General features: G+C 36.0%; 1 protein-coding gene across 1 annotated transcript in view; it reads left to right on the top strand.

Annotated features, from left to right (window-relative positions):
• Positions 1-21,299, top strand: part of HTT (huntingtin) — a 227,109-nt gene that overhangs the window by 64,959 nt on the left and 140,851 nt on the right. Inside the window, 9 exon segments of the mRNA XM_043972228.1 lie at positions 750-887; positions 1,797-1,955; positions 2,072-2,169; positions 3,124-3,263; positions 7,108-7,171; positions 8,049-8,149; positions 14,563-14,709; positions 18,367-18,487; positions 20,339-20,415. Coding sequence (XP_043828163.1) covers positions 750-887; positions 1,797-1,955; positions 2,072-2,169; positions 3,124-3,263; positions 7,108-7,171; positions 8,049-8,149; positions 14,563-14,709; positions 18,367-18,487; positions 20,339-20,415 — 1,045 coding nt within the window.

Genomic DNA, 21,299 nt, shown 5'->3' with positions numbered 1-21,299 from the left:
TGTTTGAAAACTGCCTGTTCATATTCTTTGACCATTTATCAATTCAGAAATTACTTTTATTTTTTTGACTCAGTTTTTTATGTATTTGAGAAATGAGGCCAAAAGACCTTTCTTTTGAATACCAGCATTCTCTTGGTATAGCTGTATGGCAAGGAGACATAGAATTCAAGAGTCTCTAAAGTATTATAAATGAATATCACATAGAGGTCAATTGAAAGATACATGGTGGTGTCAGCAGGCTGCAGCATGTAACTGTTGAGGTATTTTGAAGCAGGGAAGGTCCCAAGCACATTGGTGTGGGGTGGGGGGAACATATGGAAGAACAGAGGCAAGAATCACATAGGATGGGCAAGCATAGAGAGGTGGTGATCTTTATCACTGGGCAGAACTTCCAAATAAGTTAAGTCACAGGTCCATTTAAATATTTGAGACTATGGCAGATGTAGAAATGAGGGGAAATGAGCATGAGCTTCTCTTAGCAGTCACCCACTCGGGAGTCTCATTCTTCATTCCCATTCTTTAAGAAGTGTATATGCAGGATCAAAGGGGCTAGATTTTGTCATGGAGTTTTATGTTTCAGTAGATGGCTGGGTCTGAGTCCAGTGGTCACTGGTTTGTGAGGGGAGAGAATGCCAGGGAAGAATACTCATTTAATGAATATAGTTTTGTTTCTTAAAATAAAATTAAATTAAAATGTTAAGAAACAAAATTTTCTTAAGCTGAATGAGGTGCATTTTGTCTTTTTGCAGCATTGGTTCCAGATAGGGATGTAAGGGTAAGTGTGAAGGCTTTGGCAGTAAGTTGTGTTGGAGCAGCTGTGGCCCTTCATCCTGAATCTTTCTTTAGCAAACTTTACAAAACACCTCTGGAGACCATGGAACAGCCAGGTATGTTGAGAGTTTCTTTTTCTACTTCAATCCTTCCTTATTTCATAAAACATTTGAAGTATCCTATTTCTATAAAATAATGTGGTATTTGAAGTCCTGGCACTTGATAGTTGTAGGAAGAATAATTGTAATTTTTTAGTAACTTGTAACTGAGTAATATTCTAGCAGTCGTATCTGCGTCTGAAAAGTGTAAATGGTAGTGATCTTGAATTTCTGCATTCATCCAAAATGTCACTTAGAATATTGGAGAAAAATAATTTTTAAAAGGAAACGGGGGGGCAGCTAGGTGGCGCAGTGGATAAAGCACCGGCCCTGGATTCAGGAGTACCTGAGTTCAAATCCGGCCTCAGAAACTTAACACTTACTAGCTGTGTGACCCTGGGCAAGTCACTTAACCCCAATTGCCTCACTAAAAAAAAAAAAAAAAAAAGGAAACAGGGGGCAGCTAGGTGGTGCAGTGGATAAAAACACTGGCCCTGGATTCAGGAGGACCTGAGTTCAAATCCAGCCTCAGATACTTGACACTTACCAGCTGTGTGACCCTGGGCAAGTCACTTAACCCTCATTGCCCCGTAAAAACAAACAAAAAATAATAAGACTTCTTGAAAACAAAGCTTGGAAGATTATGTATTATGTTTGAAATATGTAGTGTTTTGAATAGGTGATTCAGAGAAATCTATGCCACTTTTGTGTACTGCATTCTAATTAACTTTTTATAAGTTAAAATCATCAATAATTTTAGCCCCTTCAAATTCACATGCCTTTCTTATTCAAGTTTTCTTAGGTTTGGGCTAGAGTTAAAAATTTGTGTTTTCAAAAACTTTTTCTCTGTGTATAAAAGCTTTAGATTTGAAAATTTGATGGTAAAGAAGTTTATATATATAATAGTTGTATGATTTATTTCTACAGAGGATCAATATGTCTCAGATGTTTTGAACTATATTAATCATGGAGATCCACAGATTCGAGGAGCTACTGCTATCCTTTGTGGGACCATTATCTATTCCATTCTTAATAAATCTCGCTTCAGTGTGGAAAACTGGTTAACAGTTGTCAGAAGTTCAACAGGTGAAAGTTGACTTCTAAAGTTATTATTTACACCAAATATTTCATTTTAAAATTGCCTTGAATCTCTTATATTTAGATTTGCAGAAAAACATTTATTATTGTCTTTTTTTGTTTAGGTAATACCTTTTCCCTGGTAGACTGCATCCCTTTATTGCAGAAAACTTTGAAAGATGAGTCTTCTGTTACCTGTAAGCTGGCTTGTACTGCTGTGAGGGTGAGCATTTGTTCTTCTTGCCCTTTCCTTTGTATATGAAGAGGTTCCATTGTCTACAGTAGGGCTTCATCATTTGAGAGTTTCTCATTGCCTGATCACTCTTTGCTATCTTTGGTATGCAGCATTGTTTACTAGAAAGACCATGAGTTTTGATCCCCAAAGACGGAGTTTGGTCTTAATTCTGTCCTTTCTTAGCTGTGATTCTGAATAAATAGTTTAACTACTTTATATCTTAATTTTCTTTTCTGTAAAATGAGAATTTATTGAATTATTGTGAGGGTCAAATGATATTGTTCTTCTAGGGCAGAAGTGCCAAATTCGATTAAAATGTGATTGGGAAATGAACAAAATAAACAAGTTGTTTATTTGTGGTTTTCTAAGTCAGTATATGGCATGGATCTATTTCTGTTTGATATGAAACTACCTCAGGGCATTGGTCCTTAACCTTTTTAATGTCATGAAAGTTTTGTCAGTCTAGTGAAACCGTTGAACCTTTCTCAGAATGATGTTTTTAAGTGCATAAAATATAATTACAAAGGAAATCAATTATGTTGAACTACAATTGTCAGAATGTTAAAATAACAAGTTCTTTGATTCCAGGTTAAGAACCTCTGGTCTAGGGGATTCTTTGTTATTGTAAGAACTTGTACAAATGTAAAGCTCTGATTGTTAGTCTGGGTCAATAACACATGATGAGTCCTAAGGAGAAAAGACTTTGTGAAGATAGCAAACATAATTTTTTAATATTTTTAATATTTCCTTTACTAATTAGACTTGCCAGGATAATTTTTACTAGGTATTTTATTCATCCAAATATGTGGTATATAAATTATATATAAATTATCCCAACACATTCGTATTTAAATTTGTTGTATTGTGAATATGACCATCACACTGCTGATGTGTATTGTCATAAATGGAGCTGTATAAACATTGAAAACTTCTGTTTTTCAGCATTGTGTCATGAGTTTATGCAGCAGTTGTTATAGTGAATTAGGATTACAATTGATCATTGATGTCTTGACTCTGAGAAATAGTTCCTACTGGTTGGTAAGGACAGAACTTTTGGATACTCTTGCAGAAATTGACTTTAGGTAAGTGATTTTGCTTTAAGCAGTCTGTTGATTCACTAATATACAGTGAGTGCACTTCTCTAGTAAATCTGACATAAAAATGTAAAATCCATTTGTTAAATGTGCATTAAGAGCTATCATAATTCTATCAGTATGTTGATCTTCATCTTGGTTTTTTTATATTACCCAAATTTCCCGAGTATTCCTTTTCCTTCCTCTACCTAAGTGCCGTGCCATATAACAAATGGTATTTTTTTTAATGGCAAAGAAAAGAAAGTGGAAAAAATCAACATAACTGATCAACATATATCAACACATCAAACAAGAGTTTGAAAATATGTACATTGTGCAACTTATACTTTGGCATAGGAAAAGGGTGGCAGTGTCATTTCTTCTTTCTATTTTTTTCTATTTTTTCTTTTTCTTTTATTGCTTATTATTTTTAAGAGTTCAAATTATGTTTTAATTTTTTTAATTGGCAAAATTCTGTTTTTTTACCCTAACACCTCTCCTTATCCTGATGAACTCGAGAACTAAAGAAAACCAAACTGCATAAGAAACATGTGTAATGAATCAAATGTACAATGAAACAAATTCCTACATTGGCTTTGTCCAAAAAAGAATTTTTCTCTTTTTGCACTCGAGTCCTTCTTTCTGTATCAGGAGAAGGAGAGCATGTTTCATCATCAATCCCATGGCATAGTGGTTGGTCATTACACCGATAAGAGTTACTAATTCTTTCAAAGTTGTTTGCCTTTGCCACATTGCTGTGAGACATCTCATATTTTCTACCATATTTTCAGTCTTTTGGCTTTGTTTTAATATTTTTATTGCCTCATGGAATCATTGGCTTCTTTCTATTTGTTCCATTCTGATTTTGCTTGGGCAAAATTTTATACCTTTTGTGCCAAGTTGTTAATTCCTTTTCCAATTCTTTCTTCTAAAACTCTCATTTCTTTTCCAATTTTTTCTTCAAGTGTTCTTATTCCATTTATAAAAATAGTTTCAACTTTTCTGAGTCATTGATTGTAGATGTTTTGGAATCATTCTCTTCTATGTTTTTTCTTAAGTATCCCTGTCACCCTAATAAGTTCATTATGATGTGGTTCTTTTTTAATTTTCCTATTCTTCCAGCCTACTTCCTGACTTTAAGATTGGTGTTATTAGGGCTGGTCTCTGAAGGAAGGTCTGGGCTGATACTGATGCTTCTTTCTTGGAGTATCAAGGGACAGGCTTGGGACATGTAAGCTTTCAGTACTTCCAAAGTAATATGATTCAGGGCAAAGTCTGTTCCCTTCTCCCTTAGTCAGAACTCTGCAAGTTCCTGACCCTGGTTTGGGTCGGAGCAAGTGTAGACATTGTTGGACTCAATCCCTGTCAGCCAGCTAGGAAATTCTGCTGATTCAGAGTAACAGAATTGCAGACTCTCCTTTGGTCTGGGGTTCTTATTTGGATTATTCCTTTGCTGGCTGATCTGGGTTCTAGAAATGAGATCCCATTCTTCACCTGGGATCTGAGCCAAACTGCTGCTGTTGCTGTTGGCTCCTGAACTTCCCCCTTTCTCAGTGTACCACCCAGGGCCTCTCTTGCTGGAAACTACCCCTGGGTGCAGGCCTGTGATTCAAAACAAGGGAGAGGTCAACAGAGTTGCCAGTTAGCACCAGTCTACATCACAGTACCCTAATTTGTGTCTGGTGGTAACTCCCCCTTTGGGTACTGGACCTCCTTTTGTCCTGGTGCACAGCTTTTCCTTGGGTTCTATGGTATTCCATGCCTGGCATGTTTCTTTCTACCTCAGGTCAGCCCTCTGTGTCAGCAGATCTAGCTGTTTGTCCCCCTGTGTTGACCTGAGGCTGACAAAGGACACTTTTTCTGGATTTCTCCATCAGGAGCTATTCTGGTACATTTCCTAGATCTATAGAGAGGAGTTTTGTGGACAGGAGCTTGGCTACACAGCTTCCTGCTATTCTGCCATCTCTGCTCCATATAGCTTTTCTTTCCAGACATACTTGTTCTTTATAGTTTTGTAACATTTACTTTTGATTTTTTTTGTGTGTGTATGATTGTTCTTTCCATTCATATTTTTGTAGTCATTACTTATGTTTTCTTGTTTCTCTTTATTTCACTTTATAAAGTTCACATAAATATTTTTCTCTGTTTCTCTGTGTTCATCCCATTTGTCATTTCTTGTACGTAGTACAGTAAATATTTCAGTACATTCATGTACCATGATCCAGTTGATGGGTATCCACTTTGTTTCCAGTTGCTTTCACAAAAAGTGCTTGTTTAAACATTTGGTCGTATATGAGGACTTTTTAAAAAAATCAATATGGTATAGGGGCAGCTAGGTGGCACAGTGGATAAAGCACCAGTCCTGGATTCAGGAGTATCTGAGTTCAAATCCGGCCTCAGACACTTGACTCTTACTAGCTGTGTGACCTTAGGCAAGTCACTTAACCCTCATTGCCCCACAAAAAACAAACAACCCCCCCCAAAATCAATATGGTATAAACCTAGTAATGCAATCTCTGGGTCCAATGGTATGGATATTAAAACCACTTTATTTTTGTAATCCCGAGTTGGTTGTACTGATTCACAGCTTCACCAGCAATGCACTAGTCTGCCTGTCTTCCCGTAATCCTTCTGACATTGACTATTCAATCTTTTGTCATCTTTGCCATAAGTTATGACTTTCTTTAAAGAAGATTTTAATATTTTGCCTAGAATTTTTTTTGAGCAAAAGTAGCTATACTTGATTGACTTCTCATAACCCATAGAATTCAGTTTTCTTATAAAAAGGGAAAAGACCGAATTCTATTTACCTACTTTTCCTTGTATGCAATTTTTTCTCTTTATTAGATTTAATGCTCTGCGTATGTCTCAGTTCTTATATATTTTATTTTATTTTTATTTATTTATTTTTTGTGGAGCAACGAGGGTTAAGTGACTTGCCTAGGGTCACACAGCTAGTTAGTGTCAATTATCTGAGGCCAGATTTGAACTCAGGTCCTCCCGAATCCAGGGCCAGTGCTCTATCCACTGCGCCACCTAGCTGCCCCAGTTCTTATATTTTTTTTTTAAAAGTTCCCTCAAGAAATTTCCTTTCTCTTGAGAAAGGAAACTTTATTTAATATGTTCTGTTCTTTTGTCCAGTTCTGCAAAGATTTTAGAATACTGATTATGTATTTTTGAACTGGTCCAAAGAGGTGAAGTAAGTGGTGCTACATTGCCTCTGGGATTATGGAAGCAGTTTGATATGAGGAATAACTTTCTGTCACTTGGAGCCCTCCATAAATGAAATGTATTCTTTTAGAAGTTAGTGCGTTAAGCTGGCTACTGACCTTTCCTTCCACCATACAAGGACTCAAGATTTTGGCTGCAGCATCAAGACTTTAATACCACACTTATCTCCTCTGACCATCTTTACCCTACTCACATATATTAGCTATGTATTTGAGATACATGGGGCCAGAGGCTGTATCTTATGTAGACTTTATATCTGTCCCCAGTACCAGAGATGTCTAACATTCAGCTCACAGGCAGGAGTGCTGCCATAACCAGATTCAAATGTAATTTGGAAATATTTAACAAAATAAAGATACAATAAAACATTAAAAAAAAAAAGAAAGACATTAGTGGGTTATCTCTTACTGTAGGTCTTCAAGTGTAGGCTGGATGCCGATGTAGAAAGGATTGCTCTTTGGCCATGAGTTGGACTTGATAACCTCTAATGTTCTTATAACTAATTCTGAGTTAATTTTTTAAAACAAGGAGTCTTTATGTCATTTTGAGTTGCTACCTGCAGTAGTTTAGTTGTCAAGTCTTCTCTTCCTCATTAACTCTTTGTTATTGTTTCATTTTTAAGGTTAGTTAGCTTTTTGGAGGCAAAAGCAGACCGTTTACACAAGGGATCTCATCATTACACGGGGGTAAGCAGATGACTTTCTAATGTGTGTTTTTTTTTTTCACTTTACAAGAATTGGAATCAGATGACTTATTGTTAGTTTTTAAATTCTTTGAGTCCACATTATTAGGTTATATTTGAAGAATGTGATCCTATTTTCATTGTTGAAACTATTTGATATCTGGCAGGTACAGAGTATAGAGCAATGAGTTTGTAGTTGAGAAGACCTGAGTATGAAAGCTGCTTCAAACACTTACTCTACCTATGTGAACCTGGATAAGTCCTTAGCCTCTGTCAGCCTCAGTTTCCTCCCTTAAAATGGCAATAATAATGCCGCTTACCTTACAAGGTTGTTGTGAGGATAAAATGAGGTAACATTTATAAAATATTTTACAAACTGTAAATTGCTATATATGAATGATAACTGTACTCATATGATTATATCACAAATTCATAGTTTGTCACAGTGATTCTTTGTATGATAAAACATAATGCCCTGAATAATGTTACTTCAACTAATTCAGTTTACTAGTAACTTCATTAATATGTGACCAAAAACCCCTCATCTCATTGTATTGTCATGAAACTTTATTATAACCTTGAGTAGCCTTTTGTTCATTTGTAACAATAACATTCCTCACAGGAAACTTGACTGACCCTTGGTAATATTACTTATGCATATCATGTTTCTTTTAAAAATGTTAAGTGTTTTGTCTTTCCTTTATCTAGATTTATGTGAGCCAATAAGTTACTTGTCCCTTGGCATTTCAGAGCATCTCAGGATCTAGGAGCTTTTTTTTTTTTCCCAGATTGTTGTGAGAAACATACTTTGTAAATGTTGAAGGTCCTCCATAACTGTGAAGTATGATTATTGCTTAATCTTTTTCATCCTTTCTCTAAAGCTCTTAAAACTGCAAGATCGAGTGCTCAATAATGTTGTTATTTACTTACTTGGAGATGAAGATCCTCGGGTGAGACATGTTGCTGCATCTTCATTAATAAGGTATGAACTTCAAAGATGTGAGCCATAATCAAAACAAATTTAAAAGCTCAGTTCAGAGGAACCGATGATCATCTTCAGACCATTTATGGACTTTTCTTTGGGATGAACTACTCAATCCATCTAATTGAGATAGCATCTCAAGGAATTTTGAAGAATACATTGAAAAAACTCATTAGGTTCCTTGTAATAATGTAATGTGTGTCTAGTCTTAACTCTCTCTAATCCATCATGTTCACAGCTTCCAAACTCATCTTTTCAGTGTACAGCTTTGACCATGTCATTCCTTTGCTGAAAAACCCTCAGTGGCTCCCTATTTTCTAGAGGAAAAAATATCCACACCCCTTGGCCTGATATTCAAGCCCCTACATTGTCTGTTTTGACCTGCTTTTGTAACTTGATCTCATACTACTCCCCATTTGTATTCTCTTCCAACAAAATTGAATTACTGTTTTTTAAATCATCTTGTCTGACCCTTTCCTGTCTTCATACATTTGGGGGTGGGTGTTCTTCCTGCCTAGAATTACTCTTTCTTTATCTCTTCCTGCAAAGCTATTTAATGTGCCATGTGTTCCATGCTCTTTTCCCTGATTCTTCAACTGAAAATGATCTCACTGTCATCCAGTTTTCCTCAAGTACTTTGAATTCTTCCTTTTTCCTTATCTTTGTCTCTCTCACTCTTTTTTTTTTTTTTTTTGGTGAGGTGATGGGGGTTAAGTGACTTGCCCAGAGTCACACAGCTAGTAAGTGTCAAGGGTGTGAGGCTGGATTTGAACTTAGGTCCTCTTGAATCCAGGGCTGGTGCTCTATCCACTGCGCCATCTAGCTGTTCCATCTTTGTCTCTTTTAACATGTTTCTTTTTCTAGATGCTCTATCCTCCTGATAATTTTGTTAGTTCCTTAATGTCGACTTTGATTATTTTTCATCTTTCTAGCACATATTTATATATTTATACATAGATATATAGATATATTTATATCTATGTCACATTTTTATTTTCATTTACTATGTTTTTTTTATTTCTTTTTTAAAAATTATGACTATGTTAGCTAATTTTAGGATGGTACTAGGCATATAATAAGCCTTGAAAAAATTATCTCATTGATGGGTGATCATAGGGATCTGAGCAAACCCTGTAAAATTTTAAGTTGCTAATAAGTTGTTGATTTGTATTTTTGGAAGGAATTCCTACAGAAGGAACCTCCTTACACTAATGAAGTCATAGCTTCACACTAAAAAACTGCTCTGATAAGTGGTGGGGGAGGTAAACAATTCAGTAGGAGAACCTATTATAATCTGCAGTATTGCATATGTGCATTAGACAAGTCAAAGGAATTGCTGTATGACTCCTGAGCAATGACTTACATGAGATCACAAAACTTTGTAGATGTCACGATATTTTAATTGTATTTATTTTATTTTATTTTAAGTTAAGCTCAAAATGTTCCCCAGTATGTCGATCAAGTCGGAACAAATTCTCACTTTTTAAAAAAAATTTATTTTTTATTTTTTTCTTTTAATTTTTCTCAATTACATGTAAAGATATTTTTTGAGTTCCAAATTTTTCTCCCACCCTCCTTTCCGTCCCTTCTCCTGAAGCCAGTAAGCAATTTGATATAGGTCATACATTACAATCATGTTAAACATATTTCCACATTAATTAGAACAAATGGAAAAAAACAAGAAAAAATAAACAAGAATGATAACAAAAGAGCAACAGCAAGAGGGAAATTAATCTGCTTCTGTCTGCATTCTGACTCTATAGTTCTTTTTCTGAATGTGGAGAGCATTTTCCACCATAAGTCTTTTGGCATTGTTTTGGCTTATTGCATTGCTGAGAAGAACCAATTCCATCACAGTTGATCATCACAAAATGTTGTTGATTCTGTGTACAATGTTCTCTTGGTTCTGCTCATTTCACTCAGCATCAATTTATGTAAATCTTTCCAGGTTTTTTGAAATCCATCTGCTTATCATTTTTTACAGCACAAATAGTGTTCCTGTCATATACCACAACTTGTTCAGTCATTCCACAATTGATGGGCATCCCCTCAATTTCCAATTCTTTGCTACCACAAAAAAGAGCAGCTATAAATGTTTTTGGACATGTGGGTCCTTTTCCCTTTTCTGTGATCTCTTTGGGATATGGGCCTAGTAATGGTTTAATTGTATTTAGGTTTTTTTTTTTTTTTTTAGTGAGGCAATTGGGGTTAAGTGACTTGCCCAGGGTCACACAGCTAGTAAGTGAAAGGAACTATTTACACTTTTTTTTTCAGGGCAATGAGGGTTATAGCTAGTAAGTGTCAAGTGTCTGAGGTCAGATTTGAACACAGGTCCTCCTGAATCCAGAGCTAGTGATTTATCCACTTCACCACCTTGCTGCCAGTTTAATTGTATTTAAATGGTAGAAATTCAACAAGTGAAGAGAGGGAATGAAGAATTTCAGTTTAAAGCAGGGATTAACCATTTTTGTGTCTGAACCCTTTGGGCAGACTGCTGAAACCAGTAGACTTCTGAGAATATGTTTTTAAGTGCAGAAATAATATGTAGAATTACAAAAGAAGCCAATTATGTTCAAGTACAGTTATCAGAAGATTTAAAAAACAAGTTAATTGACCCTAGGTTAAGAGCCCCTGGGGTAAAGGAATAATATAAGGCATGGAACTTGATTATAGAACATGTATGAATGGATGGGGGGGTTGGTGCACCTAGTTTGGTTGTAATGTAGTACAGGGTATGTGAAGGGAAGTAACATGAAATGAAATTTAAAGAATAGTTTTTTTTGCTAGGTTGTATATATTTTTGACTGTCAGGCACTTGATAGACAGTAGGAAATGCTGAAATTTTTTGAGCAGAATTGTAACCTGATCGTTGTTTAGGAAACACTATTCCAATATTGCTATGATGGGTGGACTGGATGTGATTGGAAAACCTGTCACAAGTCCCTTGCTTTTACTATCAATATTTAGGAAGAAATTGCCACTCACGTAGCTAGGTGATCATCATCATTCATTTATTTGTTCCACTTTTGTTAGGTACCATTACCATTACCATTACCATTCCTTTTTTTTTTTTTTTTTAAGTGAGGCAATTGGGGTTAAGTGACTTGCCCAGGGTCACACAGCTAGTAAGTGTTAAGTGGCTGAGGCCGGATTTGAACTCAGGTCCTCCTGAATCCAGTACCGGTGCTCTATCCACTGCACCACCTAGCTGCCCCCAAATCATGCATACTCTTTTTTTGTGTGTGTGAGGCAATTGGGGTTAAGTGACTTGCCCAGGGTCACACAGAGTACCATTCCCTTTTAAAAAATATGTATCTTGGGCATCTAGGTGGCGCAGTGGATAAAGCACTGGCCTTGGATTCAGGAGTACCTGAGTTCAAATCCAGCCTCAGACATTTGACAGTTACTAGCTGTGTGACCCTGGGCAAATCACTTAACCCTCATTGCCCCTCCAAAAAAAACCCCAACAACAACAACAAAAATATGTATCTTTACTGATGTCTTGTTTTTATGTCATCCAGATTTCCCCATAAATATCCCCTTTCCAGTAAGCCATCCTTTATAACAATTTTTTTAAAAAGAAGGAAAAAAGGGGGCAGCTAGATGGCGCAGTGGATAAGCACCGGCCCTGGATTCAGGAGCACCTGAGTTCAAATCCGGCCTCAGACACTTACTAGCTGTGTGACCCTGGGCAAGTCACTTAACCCCAATTGCCTCACCAAAAAAAAAAAAAATCTAAAAAAAAAAGAAGGAAAAAAAAAGAGTTTAATTGATTAACACATTGAAAAAGTCTGTTGTTAAATGAAACGTTCCATGATCTTTACCTCTATAAGGGAGTGAGGGGATGTATCTTCTCTTATCTCTTCTTTTGGGCCAAACTTGCACTTTATAGCTTCATAATATTTTTTTTCAAGCTTTATTTTTTCAGTTAATGAAAGTTCATCTTCTTTCCTTTACACCTCAACTCTGCCAATTTGAAAAAGGATGATAAAACCCTTGTGACAAATATCTGTAGTTAAGCAAAACAAATTGCTGACTTGGCCATATCCAAACTTTCCCTCTCCCTGTCCCTCTTCCCCTGTTCTCCTCTCCCCTTTTCCCCCTCTCCACCTCTCCCTCTCCTTCTCCCTCTTCCTCTCTACCTCTTTCCCCCTCTCTGTCCAGTTTGTGCTCTGAGTACATCACCTCTCTGTTAGGAGGTTGGAAGGATGTGTCATGAATTCTTCGTAATCATTGCTGATCAGTGCTTTGATTAAAGTTCTTAAATCTTTCAAAGTTATCTTTATAATACTATTGTTATTATATAAATTGTTCTTGTTCTGCTCATCTTACTCTGCATAAGTTCATACAGGTTTTCCTAGGTTTTACTAAATCTATCAACTTCATAATTTTGTACAACACAATAGTATTCCATCACATTTATGTATCATAATTTGTAAAGTCATTCCCCAATTGATGGATACTCCCTCAGCTTTTAGTTCTTTACTATTACACAAAGAGCTGACATAAAATATTTTTGTATATGTGGTTCTCTCTCCTCTTTCTTCAATCTTTTTGAAGTGTACACCTAGGGCTCATATCAAATTGCTTTCTGGAATAACTAGACTAGTTCTCAACTCCACCAATAGTGTACATATTTTTTTATAGCTTTTCTGGCATTTGTCTTTTCTGTTTTTGTCAACTTTGCCAATCTGAACGGTTTGAGGCGGATCCTTTTTGTTATTTTAATTTGTATTTCTCTAATTATTAGTGATTTGAAGCACTTTTTAATATAGTATTGATAGCTTTGGATTTCTTTTTCTAAAAACTACCTACTCATATCTTTTGACTTTTCATCGACTGGAAAATGACTCTTATACATTTAAATAAATTCCCTATGTATCTTGAAATGAGTCCTTTATTGGAGAAACTTACTGTAAAAAATTTTTTTTTGGTGCAAAATCTTTTAATTGTATGTAATAAAAATTGTCCATTTTATCTCCCATGAACTTCTCTATTCCTTGTTTGGTCTTGAACTCTTCTATCCATAAATCAGAGAGGTAATTTCTTCCTTGCTCTTCTGATTTGTTTATGATGTAATGTTTTAAGTCATGTACACTGCCTTGGTATGTGTTATGAGATACCATATAGGTTAGAATATGCTAAGTCTAGAAAAGGAGTATAATGTGCTGTGAGATTAGGGATCAGAGAAGTTTTCATGGAGGAGCTGTCATTTGAATTAGCGAAGGTGGCCTGGAAAAATGGGCAGTGATTCAAAAGCCGAAATGTAACTGATATGAGGAAGATACTCCATATGTGAGAAACTTTGTGAACAGAGGTACAGAGGATGGAGACTGGTGATTAGAGAGAACTGTCTGTTGATGTTTTGTGATGTTTAAAATCTTAATTGTGGTCGCCAAAAATTAAAAGGCTTCAGTCTTTGGGCATTAAACATTTATTAGAACATACAGATATTTACAAAGAGTTCAGAAGGTTATGAAAAAGAAGTCCTACCTAGCCTAGAGTTCCAGCTTGCTTGGGTTCTTCCTGAAGTCCTCCTCCACAAGCCTGCTTTAATCAGGAACTCCTTCACCAGCCTGTTTTAATCAGGAACTCCCCCTCCAAGCTGTTTGTGGATTGTGGAAGCTTTTATAGGTCTGGAACAGAGGCGGTCCTTACACACTGCTTCAAGGTGATTGGTTGGCGTCATCCAAATCCATTGTCTTTGAAGGTGTTCTCAAGTTGAGTTCACAGTCTAGTTTCTGAGAACAATACCTTCTTAAGGGATAGCCAGGTGTGATTACAATCCAATTAACTTGAAGTAGGCTTAATCAGCAGTCAATCACTCTCACTTGATTCAATCAGTCTTGATTAATCTCCAGGTGGGTCTTTGAGTATCTGCTAAATCCCATTATTTCATCACAGTTTATAAATAAATATTATCTTAAGCTAAATAGGTTTTAATGATTCATTCTTTCAGCAAACACATTAATTTTCTATGTGCAGAAAATAATGATTAGCTGTGGTGGAGCTAGTCAGTTAAGGCAGCCTACCATCATTGAAGTTGGGTTTATTTTGGGATGGGATACAAATGCACAAGGAGCCTTAGGACAAAACAACCTTATAAAATAGGAACATAGAAACCTGTGGCTTTTCTGTAAGACTGGAAGCTGTGGTGGAGAGATAGTCCTTGATAGAGCTTTAGGAAGCCCAGCCAGTTTTTATCAAATGTATTGTTGTCACTTGTAACAACCTTGATTTGTTTTTACATTTTCAGTCTGCTTAAGAAGGCCATTGATGAACAGAATCTTGAAACTAATAGCTTTGTATGCATGAGTTCATGGGTGGTCTTAATATAGACATTAGTATTGCACATTTTATTTAATAAATGCTTTTGTTGTTTTCATGATTTTCACTTTCTTATTGTATTCAAGGCTTGTTCCAAAGCTGTTTTATAATTGTGACCAAGGACAGACCGATCCAGTTGTGGCTGTAGCAAGGGACCAAAGCAGTGTCTACCTGAAACTTCTAATGCATGAGACTCAGCCTCCCTCTCACTTTTCAGTCAGCACCATCACCAGGTACAGTATTTGACATTTATTTTGTCTGTGGTCTGTCAACCCTTACTGGATGATTATATTTAGGATTTTTTAATAAAGATAGTTTTTGGAAGAGAAAGACTTAGAATTGAAAGGCAGCATGAAAAGAGTACCAGATCTGGAGTCCAATAAACAGGGCTTGTGTCCTGCTTTACAGCTCAGTGACTCTTGCGTGGTTTTTGACCATGCCTCTTACTTCTTTGAACCTTTCTTTCATCACCTATAAAATAGGGATAATACTACTTGAATTAAATTATAATGCAGTATGTAAATGTGAGCTTTTTTTTGGGTTCATTACCCCGTTAGCAGTTATTCATGCTCTCTGTATTAGAGGCACTCACTCACTATTTGAGTTATCCTACAGTGGAACTGGATGACTCTAGAGCTGATGAATTAAGTATCTCTGGGCATCTTGAAATAGAGGTTAGATGACCATTTGGGAATGTTGTGTAAATGGTTCCTGATCAGGGTAGGTTAGGGTTTGGACTAGATGACCTCCAAGGTTCCTTCCAAATATAAAATCATGTCGTTTGGCATAAAAGTGTCCCCATAACTCCTTTGAAATGATAGTCATCACCCACAGATTTTTAATTTTGTATCACTGAAGCAGCTAGGTGGCATAGTGGATAGAGTTCTGGATTTGCACTCAGGAAGCTGTGAATTGGAATCCTTCCTCAGACACTTATTACCTGTCTGACCTGGAACAAATCATGTAACCTCTTGGTTTCATTTTTCTCACCTATAAAATGGGATTATAATAACACCTATCTCACAGAGTTGTGAGACTGTACTGAAATAACTTGTAAAGAAAGAACTTTATAAACCTTAAAGTGATATATAAGTATAAGCTATTATTTTATTTTTTAGCACAGATTTAGAGCTGGTAGGGCTCTTAGAAGCCATGTAGTTTAACTCCTTCATTTTAAAGGTGAGAAAACTGAGGATGCACCCCCCCCCCCTTCTCCCCGACCCCAGTTATTGGTTTAGTCAAAATCACCAGGGCAATGTTAGAGTTGAGATTTGAATTATAGGCCCTTCTACTTTAAAGTCTGTCATCTTTTCTGGGCATCCCATTGCCTCCTAGAATGTGACCATGATTTATTTATTTTTTTAACTTCTAAGTGCTTGTGATTTGTGCAAGATAGTTTATGGCAATACATTATTATTACCTGTTTCCCAAATATATCATTCCATCTTCTACTGAGCATTTATTTCCACAAACTGCCCTGTATTCCTGTTTCCTTCTTGGACCTAGTTTCTTTGTGTACATTGGCAAAAGACACCATAGCATTTTGTCTTTTAACCCATGCTCCTTTGGCACCAACAGTGTAAATGTTTTCCTCATTATTCAAGACCATATACTTATTTAGAGGATAGACCTGGTAGGATTTTGGGGGTTTGCTTGAGAAGTCATCAGTTATCCAAAATTTCAAACAGATTATATTATCTCATTCTCATGGTGCTTTCTGGGATTATTTCCCTAACCTCTCTGCTTGATTCAATCTTCAGAGGGTACCTCACTACTTTTCTCTTCAGGGTTTCAGGGGAAAGACACTGTTGGATTTTCTAATACTATCATTTATGAGCTCCCATCTGGTGTACCTCAATATCTTTTAATCGGTTGATATTGCCCCCATATTGATTAACCAGTTAACTCAATTAGCTTTTTCAGAGATATATTTGCAGGAAAAGTATCAAGTATTGACGTTCAGTGACATCTCCTCAAATGTCTGGGACACACTTTCCTGCCAACATATACAGGTTCAAAAGGAAAGAGGGCTCAGATTTAGAGCTTATGTGGTCAAAAAATAAACCCATGCCTTATAATTATTGGAAGTCTTTTTGACTTTCCCTTGAAGTCTAGGTCTTTGCTAGGCTCCAGAGTTTGGGGCCCTTGTACAGTTCTGAAGCTTCTTTTTCTCATGTCAACTTTATTCTTAGCTTCTCATGCAAGATGTATTTGGGGTAAAGCTATAACTTAAGAATGCAGAGGAATGTTTTTTTATGAAGTTTCATATTTCTGTTCAACAGCTTGATTTTTTTTCAAAGAAAGGCTTGCAAAAGGGGGCGTTACTAAGGATATCATTATTTTTTTTAAACCTCTGCCTTTTAAAAGCTGTATTTTATTTCTGTAACATGACAGCCTGCTACCAAGAGATAGGTTTGCAAAAAATTGAGTAGTAAATGACTTGCATACTTAAGCAATTACTTGTATTTCTCTCTTAATTGAATAAAACCTTTGTCAAATGGAGTGACAGGCGTTATTCTTTTTTTTTTTTTTTTTTTGCTGGGCAATTGGGGTTAAGTGACTTGCCCAGGGTCACACAGCTAGTAAGTGTTAAGTGTCTGAGGCCGGATTTGAACTCAGGTCCTCCTGAATCCAGGGCCAGTGCTCTATCCACTGTGCCACCTAGCTGCCCCGACAGGCATTATTCTTAAATGACTTCTTAAAAGACTAAATTTTAAAATTTGAAAAAAATTTCTTTGCCTTCTTAATATTTTCCTTAAAAATAACTTTCTTTGAAATTATTTGTATTTTCTCATCTTTTAGAACTTGTGTGTTTTTGTCAGAAGAAAACATTTATCAAAGATACTGGATGAATAGTTGACTGAAATCAGAAATAAAATGTTGACATGTTTATGATTTTCAAATAAGACTGTTTGACAGGTTTAGAATATAATTGTTCTTAAACATCAAGTTATAAACTGAATACTTTGTGTGATTAAACTTGGTTATCAGCGGATAGTGTTATTTTTTAAAAATCGAGTTTTTATCTCCTAAATACTTTTTAATTTCTTCATTGTGAGTCTTCTTAAAGGTCATTTTAGCAGAGAAGAAACTGCCAGGTTGCATGAAGTTGGAAACACATGGTCTTAGTGATATGTGTTTTCTCAGGATTAACTTAGCTAAATACAGAAAACCTTGTCAGTAGAAAGTTGTCTAATAAAGTAATACATGTTTTCTCTTCGGTAATTTCTGAAAGCTTATTGTAGAACTTTGACGTTTTCCTGTTTAATTTAGCTTACTCTGTGGATTCAGTGGAGTATAGTGAAAAGAATAGTGGGTGGGTGGTAAAATCTGGCTTCAGATGCTGTCTTTTATATCCCTTAACTGATGTTTAGCAAGCCATAGTCTTCATCTGTAAAATGAGAATAATAATATTTTTCCTTTTTCCTCATAAGATTGTGAGAGCCAAATGAGAGGAAGGCTATAAAGCCTTCTAAGTATAACTTGCCAGTTCATTGTAAAAAAAAAAAATAAAATGTAAAGCTATTATTGCCTATTTGCTATAATTGTGAATTTTGTCCATATGTTTGGAACTTATCTGACTGTATCAAGGGCATATGAGAGAATGGAATATTGTCTGAGATACCTGCTAAGACATTGCAGACCTGATATCATGTAGTTGTTCAAATATTTTTAGGTAATTTAACCATTTGCAATATAGACTAATAGGAGCCACCAATATCCCTGAGTCATAAATACCATTTTCAGAGACCATTTATAATTTCAACTTATAAGCAAATATTAATTTTGGTTTTAGTTGTTAAAAAAATGAACCAAGAATTTGTTCTCTGTTGAACTTTGTTCAATAATTTTGTGTTTTAAAGTTAATCATTTGTATTTTTATTTTTTAGAATATACAGAGGCTACAACTTACTCCCAAATATAACTGATGTGACAATGGAAAATAACCTTTCTAGAGTTATTGCAGCAGTTTCCCATGCACTGACGACATCAACTACACGAGCACTTACAGTAAGTGTTTTTCTTTATTCACCATAGCATCCTGTAGAGGCCACTATTTACTGTTAATTTGTTGATGTCACAACAGTTCATGTTGACCTACTCTGTTTAAGTACATTCCTGACAAATTTGATCACTGTTTACTTAGGTTCAATAAGAATTACACCATTTTTTTTTTCCCCCAAATTTTTTTTGTCTGAGAAAAACTTAGCAGCAAACACCCCATTTTACAGTGCACATTGCCCCAGCTTGTTCAGGTGATAACAGAATAGAGGGAAATGTAATCTTTATTTTTGATAGCTTGGTGCTAATATTGACTTTGATTTGAACAGAATTTCATTAGCACTTAATATTGACTTCATCATACAGAATTGGACATTGTTTATAACTTTTCTGGGCTTCAGTTTCCTTATCTATGAAGTGGGAATAATATTACCCTTTTTACCTATGAGGCCTTGGAGCTAATTGTAATCATTTGATTAGAGTTTTCCATTCTCCCAATTATGAACTAGAAAATTTTAAAAGAGGCCTATGAGGCTGGTATTTTGCATGATTTGCTGATGTCGTGTGCACTATATAGTGTGGAGTGACAAGGAGAAGAGAAAAACTCGATAGTGCTGAGGTTCACCTGGGTCAGGGCTTTCTTTTAGGGTAACATTATTTAGAGAGAGTTGTTGATCCAAGAGAAGAAAGGGCATCTGGATTCTAACATAAGGGTCTGCTGTTAACTAACAGTGTGATGTTAGGCAAAGTGCTTCACCATTCTGGTCCTCCCTTTTGTTTTTTAGAGCTGGAAGGGAATTTAATCATACATGAGGAAAAGGACTCTGTTTTATAGATGAGACAACCAAGTCTCAGGGGCAACTAGGTGGCTCAGTGGATAGTACTCTGGCTCTGGAGTTAGAAGGATCTGAGTTCAAATGTGGCCTCAGAAACTTGATACTTGCTATCTGTGACTGTGGGCAAGTCACTTGATCCCAGTTGCCTCAGACATCTATACCTATCACTAGTCATCCTGCTGGACCCAGATGGCTCTGGAGGAGAGACTGGCTTTGGTGACCTTGCACAGCCCTCCCTCACTTACATCCAATTCACTGTAAGTCATGACATCACCCCAATGTCATTGTTCTCTTCCACAATGAAGGACAAACAACAACTTTTGCTGCAGGTAGCACAATTAGGTCTTCTGACTCCATATGTAATATTTGATGCACTGTAATAAAGGTGCTACTTGTTCGTGTTCCTTTTCAGTATTTCTATAAAGATCAGATGGGACTGTTGAAAATCCAAATGACCTACCATTTCAAGCTAGTACTATTTTGTTAAAATGCTATCCAGTGGCAATTAGGTACATAGTTTCACAAGCAAGTTAAGAACTATTTTTCCAGTATTAGTAATATTTCATGGTTTTGCTTGATCTGTACCATTGTTTGTATCTATTTACTTGGATGATAATCGACTATTCATTTTGAAAAGTAGTTCTGTTAATCAGCTTTTGCTTCCAAAATAAGTACACATATTAAGGCAGAAAATAATTCTTGATGATGGGAATTCTTTTTTTTTTTTTTTTTTGGTGGGGCAGTTGGGGTTAAGTGACTTGCCCAAGGTCACACAGCCAGTAAGCGTCAAGTGTATGAGGACGGATTTGAACCCCGGTCCTCCTAACTCCAGGGCCGGTGCTCTATCCACTGTGCCACCTAGCTGCCCTGATGATGGGCATTCTTAATGTCTCTGTAATTTTCATTGCATGTAGGGATTTTTGTGAAGAAAAAAATGAAAAAAAAAAGTTCATTTCTTATTTTGTGGTAGGTATAGTTTTCTGGCCAAGTATTTCATAGACACCTTTTTCCCCTTGTTTTTCAGTTTGGCTGTTGTGAAGCTTTGTGTCTTCTTTCTGCTGCCTTTCCAGTCTGTATTTGGAGTCTAGGATGGCATTGTGGGTATGTTTCTTCCTACATTCTACAGGCTACTAGATTGTATGCTTACAAAAGCAGTAAATTTTCACTTAGATATCAGGGTCCATAGTTTTCTGGTAAGTCTGTAAGCCATTAAAATTTTTTAAAAATCCACCTGTCTGAAATGAACTGTTGAAAACTACCTACATAGATCTTTGGTAAAGGTGCAGTTTGTTCGAAGATCTATGGCTATTGACTACTTTTTTGGGGGATAGACTTGAGAAAGAGCAATGGTCTTAGAGTCAGAAAACTTAAGTCCAAATATTGACTTTGCTACTTAACTGCTGGATGACCATGGGGAGACCAATTAACTTCTGAGTCCCACCCATTTTTTCATCTTTAAAATGTGGATATCACCCCACTTGGTAAATCTTAAAGGTATTTTTAATCTTCTGTTTGTTTTAGAATATTAGATTATTATTTAGTGCATGTGTGATTCTCAGATTTATCTTTTCATAGACTTGATGTGATTTACAGGTTGAATTTGGTGAATCATTTCTTTCTATTGTGTACAGAATTACTTTTCTAATTCAGACAATTCTACCCGATGTAAATGATAATACAGTAATAATCCATTTTTTTGTTAGTTTAGATATTCTTGCTGCTTCAAATCATGCCCCCCAATAACTTTGGAGGCACCTCCTTCTCCCCACAAAATGAATGATCCAGTGGCTAACTGTATGCTGTTAACCTTTGCACTTAGCTAGAACTACCTTTGACAAGTACATTCTCTTGCCTATCTTGTACTTGAATTAAATCTTTTCAACCTAGTTGTTCTTACCACAACTTGAATTTCTGAACCTAGCTCTTAAAGGCTACATCCCAAACTACAATGAGACATTATCAGGGGAATTTATATCATGCATGCA

The sequence above is a fragment of the Dromiciops gliroides genome, chromosome 6, assembly GCF_019393635.1.
Source record: "Dromiciops gliroides isolate mDroGli1 chromosome 6, mDroGli1.pri, whole genome shotgun sequence".
NCBI lineage: Eukaryota > Metazoa > Chordata > Mammalia > Microbiotheria > Microbiotheriidae > Dromiciops > Dromiciops gliroides.
The sequence above is the reverse complement of the archived record's forward strand: the minus strand, read 5'-3'. Positions and strand labels throughout refer to the sequence as shown.